Source organism: Megalobrama amblycephala, linkage group LG9 (genome assembly GCF_018812025.1).
Source record: "Megalobrama amblycephala isolate DHTTF-2021 linkage group LG9, ASM1881202v1, whole genome shotgun sequence".
Lineage (NCBI taxonomy): Eukaryota > Metazoa > Chordata > Actinopteri > Cypriniformes > Xenocyprididae > Megalobrama > Megalobrama amblycephala.
Genome location: NC_063052.1, coordinates 11337428 through 11354526, shown reverse-complemented (window position 1 = coordinate 11354526; position 17099 = coordinate 11337428). Strand labels below are relative to the sequence as shown.

At 35.4% G+C, this 17099-nt stretch overlaps 1 protein-coding gene across 3 annotated transcripts in view; it reads right to left on the bottom strand.

Annotated features, from left to right (window-relative positions):
- vps50 (VPS50 EARP/GARPII complex subunit) overlaps window positions 1-17099 on the bottom strand; it is a 169519-nt gene that overhangs the window by 111683 nt on the left and 40737 nt on the right. For all 3 annotated transcript variants that reach the window (XM_048201563.1, XM_048201564.1, XM_048201565.1), the window contains exon 12: window positions 11540-11680. In XM_048201563.1, the coding sequence (XP_048057520.1) occupies window positions 11540-11680 (141 nt within the window). The remainder of the gene's footprint in view (window positions 1-11539; window positions 11681-17099) is intronic.

Genomic DNA, 17099 nt, shown 5'->3' with positions numbered 1-17099 from the left:
GGTAATAAAGGTTCTTCTGAAGCAAAGCGATGGGTTTTTGTAAGAAAAATATCCATATTTAAAAGTTTATTAACAATAATAACTAGTTTACGGATCGATTTGCGTCAGAAGAGACGCAATGAAGAACACAGAAGGATGTCAGAGGATTTCAATATAAGAGAAGACGAGCGTGAGTTTGTTGCACAGCCATATTTGTTTAAAACATGAGAGGCATCTAAGCTTACGATAATCCTACATCCTACGTAATACTCTTGTTACTCTTTACTCTTGTGGCACAAGTTGACTTGCACAGTATGTGTACGGTCGTCTTATAAAATTTTAAATATGGATATTTTTCTTATAAAAAAAAAACATTGCTTCACTTCAGAAGGCCTTTATTAACCCCCTGGAGCCATATGCATTCTTTTTATGATGGATATATTTTTTGGCCTTTAAAATTTCACCCTCCATTCAGTACAATTATAAAGCTTGGAAAAGCCAGGATATTTCTGAATACATCTCCCAACTGTGTTTGTCTAAAAGAAGATATATAGTTACATATACCTAGGATGGCTTGAAGCTGAGTAAATCGTGGGATAATTTTCATTTTTGGGTGAACTATTCCTTTAAAACTTGGGAGTTTAATGGCACTTTTAAAGTGAAATGTCCAGTGACTGCCACTAAATGCGGTGTTCAATTTTCTCAGAAACTGTTAAATGGGACTGTGGCAACATATTAATACATTGGCAGTTTGGAAATTAAGTGTCCAGTGAGTGGAGCTGACAGGTTAAAGAGTCTTGTATTTCCAATGAACCTGGGTTGGATGAATCACATACTGAAAAGCCGACATATTTATCCGATTAATACAGTAATGAGGGTTCATCGTCTTCCCACATGATTAGCGAACAATGGTAGAGTAATTAGCTTGGTGAGGACTGAAGCTTAGAAAAAAAGCTCCGGACAGACTGAAAATCAGCTCTGGGAATCTCTCGAGCGCTGCTCCAACTGCAACCTCTTCACTAAGATTCAGACGTCAATGAGGCACTTTCCACCCAAACGTCGATCTCTGACACCCTCCAGAGAGGGGGAAAAAGCTTTGCTGACCTGATTCTTTATGAGAGTCCAATGAAAAATTGCTAAAATGCTAAAATTCTAACACTGCACCTTAAAGGTCCCGTTTTTCGTGGTTTTTTGAAGCTTTGATTGTGTTTATAGTGTGCAATATAACATGTGTTCATGTTTCGCGTGTAAAAAAAACACAGTATTTTTCACGTAATTTACTTATCTGTATACCGCTGTTTCCACTGTCATAAAAACGGGCTGATGACTTCCTTGTTCTATGAAGTCCCTCCTTCAGAAATACGTAACGAGTTCTGATTGTGCCAGCGGTTCCTGTGTTGTGATTCGACAGCTCTGAGCGCACCGTGCCCGGAAAAGTCACGCCTCTTACCATAACGTGGAGATGCACGCGCTCAGTGTTATTGTAAACATGTCTTTAATTTGAGCCGGAATCAGACCCGGTGATTGGACTGCGGGATGAAAATAACAGCGTTTCGACGACATGGCAACAAACACACTCTACAAACGCAACTCTTGTGTATTCCTGTGGGCGGAGGTTAGTCAAAAAACTGTTTTAGTGACGTCATTAAAGAAGGAAGTAGAGGGATGTAGTCCAAACTGGCCATTCGATGTAGGCGACTTCTGTTAAATAAAATATCTCGCTTGGCATTGAACTTTGAGCTTTAAAATTTTACAGATTTTATTTATACTCTAACAACAACATTACACACTAACTAAAGTTTGAAACATGGGATCACGAAGAACGGGACCTTTAATGTACTGCATAAGGTTCCATTTATGGTGTAACATTCAACCTGCTCAGTATGTGGTCAATATTCACATACAGTATACATATAGAGAACAACACAACACATTCCTTAGTTAAGCAGGACAGCTCATGAAGCTTTAATCATTAATGTGCAGCTGCATCCTGAAGTATTGTAACCTTCATTCATTCTTTAGACCATGCAGACTGGGCTCAAAAAGGCCAACTGCTGTGTGTGCAGCCTTCCTTATTAGCAACATCAATGAAGCCCACCCGCTGTCTTAATGAACAGAATCAATCAAACGTTCCCACGTTTGGAACTTCCACTGACAAAACTCCACATGCGATCCTTGCGTGAGAGTCAGCTCTCAAAATGTGGCATCATCAGAGATGCCACAGATAACAATTTTTGCATATTTACTATTCAGGAGGCTGACAGTTCAAAATCTTGACAGCTTGATAGCACAGAAGACAGACAACAAAGACTGCTCGGATGATAAATGTGAAAGCTATTAATATTACTAGGGGTGGGAAATGAGAACTGATTCTCATTCAAAATTCAGTTTTAAAAATATGTTGGATTCAAAAAGTTTTCATGGAATTCAGTTACATTAACAGTTCTCAAACATGCATTCTCCCACTGGTGTGAATGGAACACTATCATACAATACTGAATCTACAGTGTGGATTTTGCTAGCAACAATTTGCCTGAAAGGGATAGTTCACCCAAAAATGAAAATTTGATGTTTATCTGCTTACCCCCAGAGCATCCAAGATGTAGGTGACTTTGTTTCTTCAGTAGAACACAAATGATGATTTTTCAGAAATCATCAGTCAAAAACTGTGGAACTGCCGCACTCACTGAAGTATGAGAGATCACTTCCGTCATCAGAACTTGTTTTCAGACCTCACTAACCGGATGCTGAACGCAGTTGGATATAGTGGTGTTTTAGAGGTAAAAATGATATAAATACTGATTGTTTTGTGTCCTAGGACATCAATGTGTCATCGTGAGCCGCATGGTTTCATTTGGATTTGTCTGTGCATGTTTTTTTTGACTCTTATAGATAGTGTTGCCATTGACATGCATTATACAACTGACAGACGGCAAAGGTTGGAGTTAAAAATCATCATTTGTGTTCTACTGAAGAAACAAAGTCACCTACATCTTGGATGCCCTGTGAGTAAGCAGATAAACATCAAATTTTTCATTTTTGGGTGAACTATCCCTTGAACAACAGTAAATGTGAATTAAATTCAAATGAATTTAATTGAATGAAAAATGACTGCAACTTCAGTCAGTATATTCTGAATCCCGAACAAATGACTCTTATGAACCAGATCTGTTCAGTGAATCAAAAACATAATGCATGCCAAGTCAGTATAGTCTGATGGTTCTTTATTTTGAATCAAAATAAAGTAACAGCATAGTCCAATAGTTTCAAACAAATCACTCATATGAGCTGCATAACCAGTCAGTATAGTGATTGGACTAAAGGTGTACAGAGCGCCCTCCGGCTGCAAGTATGAATTGAAAAAACAGTATCCAGCGCTCATAGTAATGACAATAAATCCTGAATAAATATTACTCTTCTGTATAGAAAATTGACAAACATATGAGAATCCATCAATATTTCTCCAAATGTGCATGCTTTTAAGCTAAAAGCCTATATGAAATGCCATAGAGGCAACATAATTGTTCAGACACTTTGCATCACAGAAATACATTATATTTTAAAGAATATAATAGAATACCATTATTTTAAATTGTAATAATATTTCACAGTATTGCTGTTTTTTCTGTATGTTTGATTTACACCATGATGCGATTTGAATCATGATCACAAAGGGTTTTTTCACAGCCTACCTGACTGAAAGGCCTCATTAATATGCAAGTCATTTCAGGTCATTATTATGTGATTCTTTTGTCTTCTCAGGTGAGAATCACCCATTATACATGATGATTCAAGCCTCCACGCATACTGTGTTTCTTGACCAAAGATGTTTTAGAAAATTTAAATCTCTCTATTGTTTTATATGAACAAGCAGGCAGCATAATTTTTACCTCATTTTGAAGCAAAAACTCTAGTCTACAACCTCAAATACCCAGAAGTCTTGTGAACAAAGATTTAATATATATTTTTTGGCTTTATTTCAGTGACTTAAGTTTTTTGTTTTTTCAATAACCACGCATAAACGCTATTCCTTCAAAAACACAAACATGTACATACATGTTCCTCACATATTATTGTAGCCTAGTTTGTGCTGAATACAGTGTAATGATACTTTTTCCATTAATATGTTTATGAACAACTGAAAAAAGCACAAATGTCAGGGCATGTCAAAACTTCTCCAGGGTCCCAAAAATCCTCAGACCCCTGAGGGTTAATGAACAAATGACTCTTATAAGCCAGTTCATTTTATTGAATCAAAAGCATACAGTACAAGCCATGATGTCTGATTCCAAATCAGTTGGTTCTTTTTAGTGAGTCAAATATATTTATAACAGAGACAAAATATTATAATTTATCATTAAGGAATTGGAATATTTAAGATTTTTATCAAATCAAAAACATGATATACAGAAATAAAAGTATAGCCAGATTCCCAGACCAATTGCTGGTTCTTTTAAGTGAATCAAAATCATACAGCAGCAACAGTGTAAGCTGATTCCCAAACAAACAAACGACTCATATGAGCTGTTTTGTTTTTACTGAATCTAAAACACTTTGAAACTAACTTACTAAACCACTAGTTATCAGTCATGTCTGACTCTAAATGGAATCAGTTAAGAGTAGTCACAATCTGTACCAGATTAGTTAAAATTCTTATTAAACAGAACTACAAAAAGTCTTAAACTATTAAAGTCAGCATGATACGGAAGCTGCGATCGTCTTCTCTTCCCTATTGTGATGTATATTCAAGTGACGCAGCTTCTCAAAACGAAAAAAATGTAGGGTGGGACTTGATTTTGTCGATGGGGAACTGATTGGATCATTAGATGGTTGTGTTTTGCTATTGGTCGATCTCATGTGAGTGACAGGTTGTCCACCCTCGCGCCAGTAAACAACATCAGAGAAGAAATGTCATTGCAAGATGGAAGGGAAGTTATTTTGATTAAAGGTGCCCTAGAACGTTTTTTTACAAGATGTAATATAAGTCTAAGGTGTCCCCTGAATGTGTCTGTGAAGTTTCAGCTCAAAATACCCCATACATTTTTTTTAATTAATTTTTTAAACTGCCTATTTTGAGACATCATTAACTATGCACCGATTCAGGCTGCGGCCCCTTTAAATCACGCGCTCCCCGCCCCCCGAGCTCTCGACTATAATACAATGCATAAACAAAGTTCACACAGCTAATATAACCCTCAAATGGATCTTTACAAAATGTTCGTCATGCATGCTTCAGATCATGTGAGTATAGTATTTATTTGGATGTTTACATTTGATTCTGAATGAGTTTGATAGTGCTCCGTGGCTAAAGCTAACATTACACACTGTTGGAGAGATTTATAAAGAATGAAGTTTTTATGAATTATACAGACTGCAAGTGTTTAAAAATGAAAATAGCGACGGCTCTCTTGTCTCCGTGAATACAGTAATAAACGATGGTAACTTTAACCACATTTAACAGTACATTAGCAACATGCTAATGAAACATTTAGAAAGACAATTTACAAATATCACTAAAAATATCATGTAATTATGGATCATGTCAGTTATTATCGCTCCATCTGCCATTTTTCGCTATTGTTCTTGCTTGCTTACCTAGTCTGATGATTTAGCTGTGCACAGATCCAGACATTAATACTGGCTGCCCTTGTGTAATGCCTTGAACATGAGCTGGCATATGTAAATATTGGGGGCGTACATATTAATGATCCCGACTGTTACGTAACAGTCGGTGTTATGTTGAGATTCACCTGCTCTTCGGAGGTCTTTTAAACAAATGAGATTTACATAAGGAGGAGGAAACAATGGTGTTTGAGACTCAATGTATGTCTTTTCCATGTACTGAACTCTTGTTATTCAACTATGCCAAGGTAAATTCAATTTTTGATTCTAGGGCACCTTTAAAGATTATGAGGGCACATGAATTAAAAAAATAATAATGATGTGCATGGATAAATCATTCATAATACAATTAATTGTCCATTTTGATTTCATGGTGACTTTAAGATTCACTTCATTTCCAATGAACATCTTGTTAAACGAAGTTAAAAGAGAGTATAGACAGTACGAGCAGACTGATGCTCTATAGCATATAGCTGAGATTCACGACAAACTTTCGCAGAGATGAACAACAGAGTTAGAGGTGGAGAGGGAGCTAAAGAGATGCTGATGTGAAACACTTTCATGAAGTGCTTGTGTTCAGCTGCAAGGTCAATATCCACTCAGGCCCCTCGAAAGCCCTCTAAAATACGAGTGTGAGGGACACTGATGGTAAATAACACTGATACTCAGCTATGACGTAACTTCCAGAGAGTGTGCAATTTCTAACCTCTGTTTTACCATTGTTGATGTGCACAAACAGTGCCTTTCCCATTTCTGTTCATCCACCTCATTCATTGCTCAAAGCTGAGAGCAGGAGATCTCTGAAGGGACGGGATAATGATAGTTTCATGTAAAATTCATGTAGCGCTCCGCATTATGATGTGACCTTTGGAGCGTTCCAGTTACGCTGCATTTTAATTCCCACACTGCGGTTCAAAGTTCAGGATTGAAGTGATCGTCATTAGCATACCTCTCGTCGTGTTTACTTTATGACGACTAAATGCTCAGGAGAGTTTGAGAGCCGGAAGGATGACGCACTGTCCACGGTGTTCAAAACAAATTCACCTGCAATATTTGCTTTGCTGGGAGATGAGAGGAAAGACAAAAACTAGGAAAATCTGACTTGGGGGCGAAACCCAGATACAGGATTCATTTCTTTCCATCTCGGAGGTTCAAAGGGCACCACATGCAGAACGAAAACTGAAATGAGCAACACTGCATCTAATTGAGAAAATGCTGTTGTCATTTTTAGCATGCGTTTCAAAGCAACGTCTCAGAGAAGGAAAATCAAAAGATTTTATCAGCTGAGCCGACACCTCAGGCTGCGACAACCCGTGTCTGAGTGTTAAAGGCATAGCGCATGTTGCCAAATTTCTTACTGATAACACATGTATATGGCCCCTACACAGCATGATCTGACATTTTGCCACTTATGAGATCAAAAACAAAATTTGGCGGAAACAGTATGTGTGTCAATTGCGGTGACCTGAGACCACATAAATCATTTAAAGGGGTCATGAATTGGGAAATCAAGTTTTCCTTGATCTTTTGGCATTTAAGAGGTCATTACACTATAAAAACATGCTGTAAGTTTTAGAACTCAAGACTTCTTCATTAATCCAAAAACAGCTTTTATTGAAACCAAGCTCTGAAAATGACTAGTTTTGGATTTTGTCACATTAAGATGTAAAAGTACGACGAAAGACCGCCTCTGCAGAGTCAGATCAACGCCTACTTCTACATCATCGCGTCTTCAGCCCCGCTCCCACTGGCGCATTTTTGAGATGAGAAGAGAGATACAGGATCATTGGACTAAAATAACATTATCATCCAAATGATCCTAATGCTAGGAAATGTCAGCATTATTTTCTTACATTCCAATATGGATTCCTTGGTAAATAAGTCGCAATTTCGTCTTTGCAAACAGACTTTACTGTAAGATATGTACCCGACTGCAATGCCATAACATAAGTAACTTTGTTAATTCTAATGCCTGACCTGTGATCAGCTAGCCTGACGTGGTCATACTCAATTCTAGTTTGAATATGAGTCTGAAACTGCTCCATTGGGCTTTGATTATGGGGGCGTATTTCAACCGATCCAGGAAAGACCTCAATTGGATAGACCTACAACCAATCAGAGCTACAGAGTAAGTGACGTATGTTGAGCGACGCATAGTTGTCAACAGAACTCTTCTTAGCGACCATCGGGGCCAGCTGATAAATCAAACTTTTGCCGAATCCCGTAGGAAGGACGGCAAAGACATCTTTCCCATCGACAAATGCCTTGATCGCGGTCCTCTGTTCCTTTTTTAAAATTAATGCGCTGTCGATATCTTCTATAACGGACGCGATGGCGGAATCTACACATCTCAGTTCTTCAACAGCCATCATTGTTGTAAACTAATTGACCTTTCGCAAAGACCCGCCCCCCTTAGTTACTGTTGCTTTGTCCGACAAGCCGTGGCGCTGTCACGCCACACAGAGTGGAAAATATATCGCGGAGCAAAGAGGAAACTGACAACACATCGACAGACGAGACAGAGCAGGTTACTTATGATATTAAACAAAGTCCCAGCTTTCAAACTGTGTAGTTATTAAAAAAATTCAAACAATAAAAACCGTTTTGTGGCTCTTTAATGGGTTGTGACCATGATCGTGACAGATTGCTGTAGCGCCTCAGCTCAAGAGGCTCGTGAACCGATCATCTCTTCCAACTAGTCCATTTATAGCATCAAATAAACATGAATGAACATGAGAATGAAAGTTGTTTCAAACGCGGAAAGACGTCAATATGCACAATTTTTCAAGTTTAACTCCACCGAGGTTAATCTTCTAACTCCTGACTGCTTTGTCGGACAAAATGGCGGATGCGGCGTTCTGATTGGTTAGATCGCTTGTCAATCAAACTCCCCAAGCGCACTTTGATGACGTGGCTGATTACGTTTCTGGTGATAATCTGTCAATCATCGCCCTGACAATGTGATTGGTCCGAACAGTTTCTGTTCGGGCATAATTACTCCTCTACGGATCGAGTCCAGACCGAACTCCCCGACCTCAAAATGTTGTGGGCGGGGCTAAGTTCGGCTGGCATCCAGGCTAGTGATCAGCAATTTCTGATTTGTATGACGCTCTTTGTCTCAAAATCGTTAATGAGTCAGTAAATCAAGCCAGTGACTCAACGGTCAACTTCACATCGTTTCTCTTAGTAGCATGAAAATTATCTGTTATTTAAATTATGATTAAATTATATACAGAAAGCGATCAAAGAACGCTTTCTTTACAATCGCTACAGTTGTCAATCACACACTCCCATCATAAATAACAGTACAAACATGATGTAAATAAGAGATTCATTGATTATAACGGGAGTTTTTGTAGCCAATGACAAAAAAATAATGTCTGTCATTGGCTACAATGCTCATCGCTGCAACCTTTACCAAGGGAGTATCTAAATATCATATGTCATGATCAACACTTTTCATGATTAGTTCATCTTAACAGATGTAATAGTAAAAATGTAGTAAAAGTTTTAGAGAGAGTTCCACAAGGAATATTTATTTTATATGCAAAGATGTTAGCCAATCACAGCAGTGGGCATTTACAAGTCTCAGAGCAAACAGAGCGTTCAAATCAGACGGCTAAAATCAGGGTCCAAAATGACCTTTTATTTCTAAATATAACAATTTGTAAAAATTGTATGATGTAAAAATCATACTGACATTTTAATTGCATCTCAGGAAACATTATAAAATAATAATAATAATAATAATAATAATAATAATAAATGCAGTTCATGACACCTTTAAGGTAGGCTAGTGTTCAAAAGTTTGGGGTTGGTAAGATTTTTTTTTTTTTAAAGAAATATCTAATGTTCACCATGACTACATTTATTTCATCAAAAATACAGTAAAACAGTAATACTGTGAAATATTATTACAATTTAAAATAACTGTTTTCAGCATCATTACTCCAGTCTTCAGTGTCACATGATCCTTCTGAAATCATTCTAATATGCTGATTTGCTGCTTTTTTGCAGAAACCATGACACATTTTTATTTCAGGATTCTTTGATGAATAAAAAGTTCAAAAGAACAGCATTTATTTGAAAAAGAATCTTTTGTAACAATGTAAAAGTCTTTATTGTCACCTTTGATCAATTTCAAGCATCCTTGCTAAATAAAAATATGAATTTCATATAACAGTAAAATCTTACTGACCCCCAAAAAACAGAGGGGCAAAACAAAGCTTCCTTTCAAAATCATTCACTTATGTGGCATTAATGCAAAGTGCATTTGGTTCAAACATCCTTTGATCGTACCAGCTGAACTTGAACATAAGGGCTATGCTTTACCTCAGCTCAGCAGATAACAACAATATTCCCTTCTGACACTCAAATATAGTACAGCCAGGTGCAGCTAAGCCTACGCCAACTATTTGAGCTCTGTGCCAATAGCAGGTCATAGAAAGAATCCTTGCACTTCAACTCTTAATTGTGGAATCAATGTACATGGCAATTACAGAATTAAAGAGAAGTGGAATTAGTGCTACTACTCTTAAATGATTTGAGATAAGAACATGGTAAACAAACAAGACAAATAAGGTGAAAAAAGTTCTTAGAAATGTACAACACCATTCAAAAGTTTAGAGTTAGTAAGATTTTTTTAAACACATTAATACTTCTATTCAGCAAGAATGCATTAAATTGATTAAACAGAAAAGACACTTTTCTATTTCACATAAATGCTGTTCTTTTGAACTTTCTATTGATCAAAGAATCCTGAACCACAAAAATATAAAGCAGCAAAACTGTTTTAAACATTAATAATAATAATAATAATAATAAGAAGAAGAAGAAGAAGAAGAAGAAGAAATGTTTCTTGAGCAGCAAATCAGCATATTAGAATGATTTCAGAAGGATCATGTGACACTGAAGACTGGAAGAATGATGCTGAAAATTCAGCTTTGACATCACAGGAATAAACGACAATTTAAAAATTGAAAACAGGTATATTCTAATAATATTACACAATATTACAGTTTTTACTGTATTTTTGATCAAATAAATGCAGCCCTGCTGAGCATATTTCAAAAGCATTAAAACAAAAATCCCAAATATTAATTGAAAATAATATTAAAAGAGAGGTAGTTGTCTTAAAATTTTTCCCCCTAAGAAAAAAAAAAAAAAAGATTATGCCAAACTACTTAAGGCTGTCAATAATTTAATTATTTTAGGGAGGATTTTTTTTTTCTTCATTAAGATATCATGACAGTTGTATGTAAAGGTGCATTCAAGTAGGTGCATTTTATGTTAAAAACCTAGGATGATTTTTTTTTTTTTTTTTTTTACATCAAGTAATAGCTATAATCTTTCAGTTTATAAGAGTCACATCTTTCAGAAGTCACAAAGAAATATGTATGAAATTATTATTGGTAGTGCTCCATCTACTGGAAGAGCTTCATATTATTTATATATCAATTATATAATCTACCACTTGCAATATCATACAGTAATAAAATCTGACCCAGAAAAGATGACTGCAATTTTGTTTGTGATCCAAGGGTTCAGCGCTTCTATACAAATGCAAATGAGAATTTTAGTATCCTGGCTTAGCCTGCATTTTGTGGAGAGTCGCTACTTTGGCACAGACTCCATTTTTTCCTGTTAACTCAAATTAATTGCTTCATGACTTGCTCATGAATGAGATCGTCTGCCCCGTTCACTGCGCAATATCTTTCCCTCTCACTACAGCTAGACAAATACACGTCATTTCCAAAGGCAAGAATCTAACCTATTTTACGCCTGTCTAGAGCACAATGAGAACGAAAACGACGAATGATTTCGTGCTCGAGCGACAAATATGACTCACAGTGATTTTGAAAGTGTGTTTATTCACTAATTTTCCTGGATATCCACCAACAGGAGGTACTGGGAGGGGATGGATGGGGAATGGGCTTACCGTGCAAAGGTCCTTGTACTGCATCTTCTGGAACTTGGTGTCGGCGTTGCCGGCGCACAGCTCTACATATCCCAGCACCACCTGGAAGACAGTGTTGTGGATGGCCTGAGTGAAGTGCATGTGCAGCTGATCCATGGCCGTCTGGGGAGAAAGAAGAAAAATAGGGTAATTCTGGGTGAGGAGTTGGACAGATCATTTTTATGTTGCAAATTCACAAAGGCAACAATAAAAGAAAGAAAAATCAATACTACAACCGATCAATGTTTTTTGCATTGCCCAAAACCGATATTTTTTAAAATGATCATCTCTGTGAACATCTCTGCTGTATTGACTTTGTAAGCTATCTTTAACGTCAACTGTTCTCCAAAGAACCGCTTTGAAGCTTGCTGCTTTTCTTTTCACGACCATTAGATGCTTTCACAGAATCCAAGCAATATCTTACAAACATCAATAACATTAAAAACAGCTTTCATATCATGTGACAGCATTCACAAACAATCAAAGCTCCTGGTACACTCGACTCTGAAAGAAAGGCACAATCACAATTTTCAAAAAAAGAAAAAATGTTCATGTGTTCATGTTCATTTTTGATTAAATCACAATAAAAAAAATCTGTAAAAACAAATCCATTAACAGATTTCTTTCTTAATCTTATTTTTTTTTTCTTGTTTTTCTGTATTTAGTAAACATTCTTAAAACAAGATCAATTTACTTGAGATGTACAATTATGTAAGAATTATTTGCTTTGCACAATAAATTCATATAAAAATTGATCAGCAGTGACTGAAATCTTTTGCAACATAATATTTGTCTTTACTATTTCAAATAAATTCTGTTCTTTTGAAGTTCCTATTCATCAAAGAATAAAAAAGTATCATATTTTTCTACAAAAATATTAAGCAGCACAGCTGATTTCAACTTTTATAATAGTAATAAATGTTTTTTGAGCAGTAAATCAGCATATTAGAATGATTTCAGAAGGATCATGTGACACTGAAGACTGGAGTAATGATGCTGAAAATTCAGCTTTACATCACAGTAATAAATCACATTTTAAAATCTATTAAAACAGAAAAGTTATATATAATTGTAATAATATTGCACAATTTTTACTATATTTCTGATGAACTAAAATGCAGCCTTGGTAAACATAAGAGTCTTCTTTCAAAAACAAAAAAAAAATCTTATGTATATGTGTGAGAGAGAGAGTGTGTACACACACACACACACACACACACACACACACACACACACAAATACTGGACAAAATATGGTTTGATTTATTTTGTTTAAAACAAGAAAAAACAATGGGGTATGAAAAATAGTAATAAAAGACGTTATCTGAAAAAAATTCTTGTAAATGGATGTTCAGATATTTTTACTGGAAAACTAGAAGAAAACGATTCGAAAACGTATTTTCCCTGCCAAAGGAGATCTGTTTGAAGGTAAAACTTCTTGGTCACAGTGGGTCCGGCTCACACCTCACAGGAGATGAATCATTACCCAACTACATACTGAAGCTCAATACAGTCCCAATGGGAAAAGAAACCGCTTTGTTACAACTTAATTACACTTCTCCGCTCTCGCTTTCGCTGCCTTACTTCTTCCTTCAGCCATGAGCGTATCCCTCCTTCATCTTCGGCTGCATTCAATCAAAATGAATATGACGATATTTGCAGGTCAGTGTGTTCAAATGCAGACAGGTGGAAATATTTAAATAATATATTCAAACTTATTTAAATTAAAATGATGAAGCTGAGCGGTCAACTTCTTCTGCATTTGTTCTGTGAGGAAAAAGATTTTTAAAAAATAAACCTGAAAACATCAACATATCTAAAAGACAAATGTGACCGAAATATTAATTGTGCTGAGAAAAACGAGCAATTACATCCATTACATAGATTTAAAAACAAGAAAAACAAAAACAGAAAAAGATGAAAAGATGGAGAATTAGACATGCAGTCATTAGGCTAATTGCTGAGTTCATGGAAAAAGAGCCAGAAAGAACAGAACCTCTTAAGAGGGACAAAAAACTGTTTTAACGGATGACGTACATACTGAAGCAAGGTTTGCGTTTGATTTGTTTTAAAACTTTGAAGCTAGATAGTCAGCAAACAACTAGCTGAAAGCATGCTGGAACATTTAGGTCAGATTAATGATGAAATATCCACCAGTGACGTCTAGAGTCGAGAAAATGCATTTCTATTAGAAAAAAAAAAAAAAAAAGGATATGAAATAATTGCAGAGATACCGCAAAAAAAAAGTGCATGCCCCAATTAACACAAAGCAGGGGAAATGTTTATGGGAAAGATTTAGCCTAGGGCTGCTAGTGGTTTGATTTAAACAAAAAATGAAAAGATGTAAAAATTTTCAGTAACACTTTACTTAAAACCTTTAATATTTTCAAAGCATTAATTATGCTTTAATTTAAAAATATAATGCATTAAAACATCTGCAAATATTATAGTGCATTTTATCTTTAGTTACAATTATTATGAAAAGATATAATGCATTTGAACGTACATTATGAATACCTTTATAATACATACAGGCTTTAAGCACAGTGTTGCCAAAGTTTAAATCGCAATTTAAATGGTCAAACAGAAATCTAATATAACATAAAATGTATGAATGCATGTTATACATTATGCCTTTGCTATACAGAGGTCTATAAATATTTTATATAAATTGCAGATAGCTTTTCAGATCAGAAGCTGTAAGACTAAAAGTTTAAAATTAAATTATAAATAATATTAAAGAAAAACGGAAGCACAAACTAAGTGTTAACCTGTACAAGCCAAGGAATAACGTTCTGCATACGTTATACATTTACGTATCTGAATGCATGGATTGTTACCGACAGCACTCCAAGAGATAGCTCACAACGAAAGTGCACTTAACATCTCAGCCAGAGTCCGAAATTAACACTCGCCAAATGGCAAATGAGAGGAAAACTTGGCACTGGTGAGAATATGAAATTGCTGCGATTATCAAATCTCAAAGGCTGCGATTTATTTATATAAATACAGTACAGTCCAAAAGTTTGGAACCACTAAGATTTTTAATGTTTTTAAAAGAAGTTTCGTCTGCTCACCAAGGCTACATTTATTTAATTAAAAATACAGTAAAAAACAGTAATATTGTGAAATATTATTACAATTTAAAATAACTGTGTACTATTTAAATATATTTGACAAAGTAATTTATTCCTGTGATGCAAAGCTGAATTTTCAGCATCGTTACTCCAGTCTTCAGTGTCACATGATCCTTCAGAAATCATTCTAATATGCTGATTTGCTGCTCAATAAACATTTATGATTATTTTCAATGTTGAAAACAGTTGTGTACTTTTTTTTTTCAGGATTCCTTGATGAATAGAAAGTTCAAAAGAACAGCATTTATCTGAAATACAAAGCTTCTGTAGCATTATACACTACCGTTCAAAAGTTTGGGGTCAGTAAGAATTTTTATTTTTATTTTTTTGAAAAGAAATTAAAGAAATGAACACTTTTATTCAGCAAGGATGCATTAAATCAATCAAAAGTGGCAGTAAAGACATTTATAATGTTACAAAAGATTAGATTTCAGATAAACACTGTTCTTTTGAACTTTCTATTCGTCAAATAATCCTGAAAAAAAATATTGTACACAAATATTTTGTACAATTGTACACATTAAATGTTTCTTGAGCAGCAGATCAGCATATTAGAATGATTTCTGAAGGATCATGTGACACTGAAGACTGGAGTAATGATGCTGAAAATTCAGCTTTGCCATCACAGGAATAAATTACTTTGTGAAATATATTCAAATAGAAAACAGTTATTTTAAATTGTAATAACATTTCACAATATTACTGTTTTTTACTGTATTTTTAATTAAATAAATGTAGCCTTGGTGAGCAGACGAAACTTCAAACTTAAAAACATTAAAAATCTTAGTGGTTCCAAACTTTTGGACTGTACTGTATGTAAGAATGAAGTGTGGCACTGTGTTATCCAGTGCTTTCAGCATCTGGGATAGCTTGTTTTGCAGTAAGTGCTGCTAAAATTATTATTAGTAGTAGTAGTATTATTAAATACTCATTTTCTTTCCAATTACAGTTACAATACTATTGTTGCAATAGTAATATGTGTTGTCTTTTACCGATCACAAGCCAGAGTCATTTATTTTACCTGTAAATATAAAGGAACTTTTTTTTTTTATATGAAATAGTACTAAAAAGTATTTCAAGCAACAATGTCCTACACTTAAAGTCCAACAATGAATCTTTTATAAAAATGAATATTTTAGTTAAAATGATTGCACTTGCTTTAACTTTTTTTGGCGTGTACAAGCTTTATGCCACTTCATTGTATTTAAAGTTTAATTGCAACTAGTAGTAAGGACAAGCTGTTTTGCAAAATTAATATACTAAAATGATTTTGAATTAATAAGACAAAACATGGGGCTAATGTAAAGTTAAAGGGGACCTATAATGCCCCTTTCACCAGATGTAATACAAGTCTTTTATTATAGCTTGTCAAATTTGACCCTATTTGGTTGTGAACAAAAACACGCAGTTTTTGTGTGTGTCCCTTTAAATGCAAACGAGCTGCTGCTCCTGGCCCACTTTCAAGAAGAGGGCGGAGCTTTAACAGCTCACACTTCGATTGCTCAACAACAACAAAGCCGGAGAATCTCACGCAGCTAAAAATGAGGATTGTCAGTAACGGTGTTCAGCCTTACATTGTTCAAACCGGAGTCGGAAACTGATGGAGAGACTCAGGAAGAAGTTACAACTTATGCATCTGGATTTTTCTGAATGGTTAGTGGATAAATGTATGTAGTTGCTTTATGAAATTGATTCATTTCATCAACTAGGATGTCCCGTCATGTTAATCTTTTGTGTAAATGCAGCGTTGAACTCATTTGTGAAGCAGTCCGCGTAAAATGACGGTATGGTAACAACACTCTACTACAACAACTCTTCCTCTTCTCTAAAGCAGCCCAACATGGCCTCACCCCTTTTGTTAGCTAACCCTTTATATGAGTATTTTTGGGTTCATAATGTCACCAACCCAGGAAGAAACTCGCAGTAGTCCCTACCAGCTGTTTGTTGTAGTCCTTAAAAAGTGATTTCTGTAAAAGAAATGATCTCCCTTTGCATTGAACTTTGAGCGTTGTAACTTTGCAGATGTTGTTTATGCTCAAACAGCAACATTACACACTAATTAAAGTAAAAAAAAAAAAAAAAGGTGAAATCAATCAAGGACCCCTTTAAACTATACAAGTCAAAGCACAAGAATCTGTCAGCAGCTCACATGAAACTCCATACTATACTTAGTTTTTTTTTTTTTTTTTTTATCAATTAATGACTGTAGCGGTTACACTTGTTTTTCATACTCTCTGCATGGATTTCATCATGTACCCCATTTATGTCTCATGAATCTCCTAATAATCTCTTCAACCAGGCTATGGCCCTCTCAGGGGGTCTCCAGAGGTCCGACTCTTCAAATCAGACTTCATTTCAAGGGATAAGTATGAATCACACATCTTGAAGTCAGTTCTTCAGTAATTA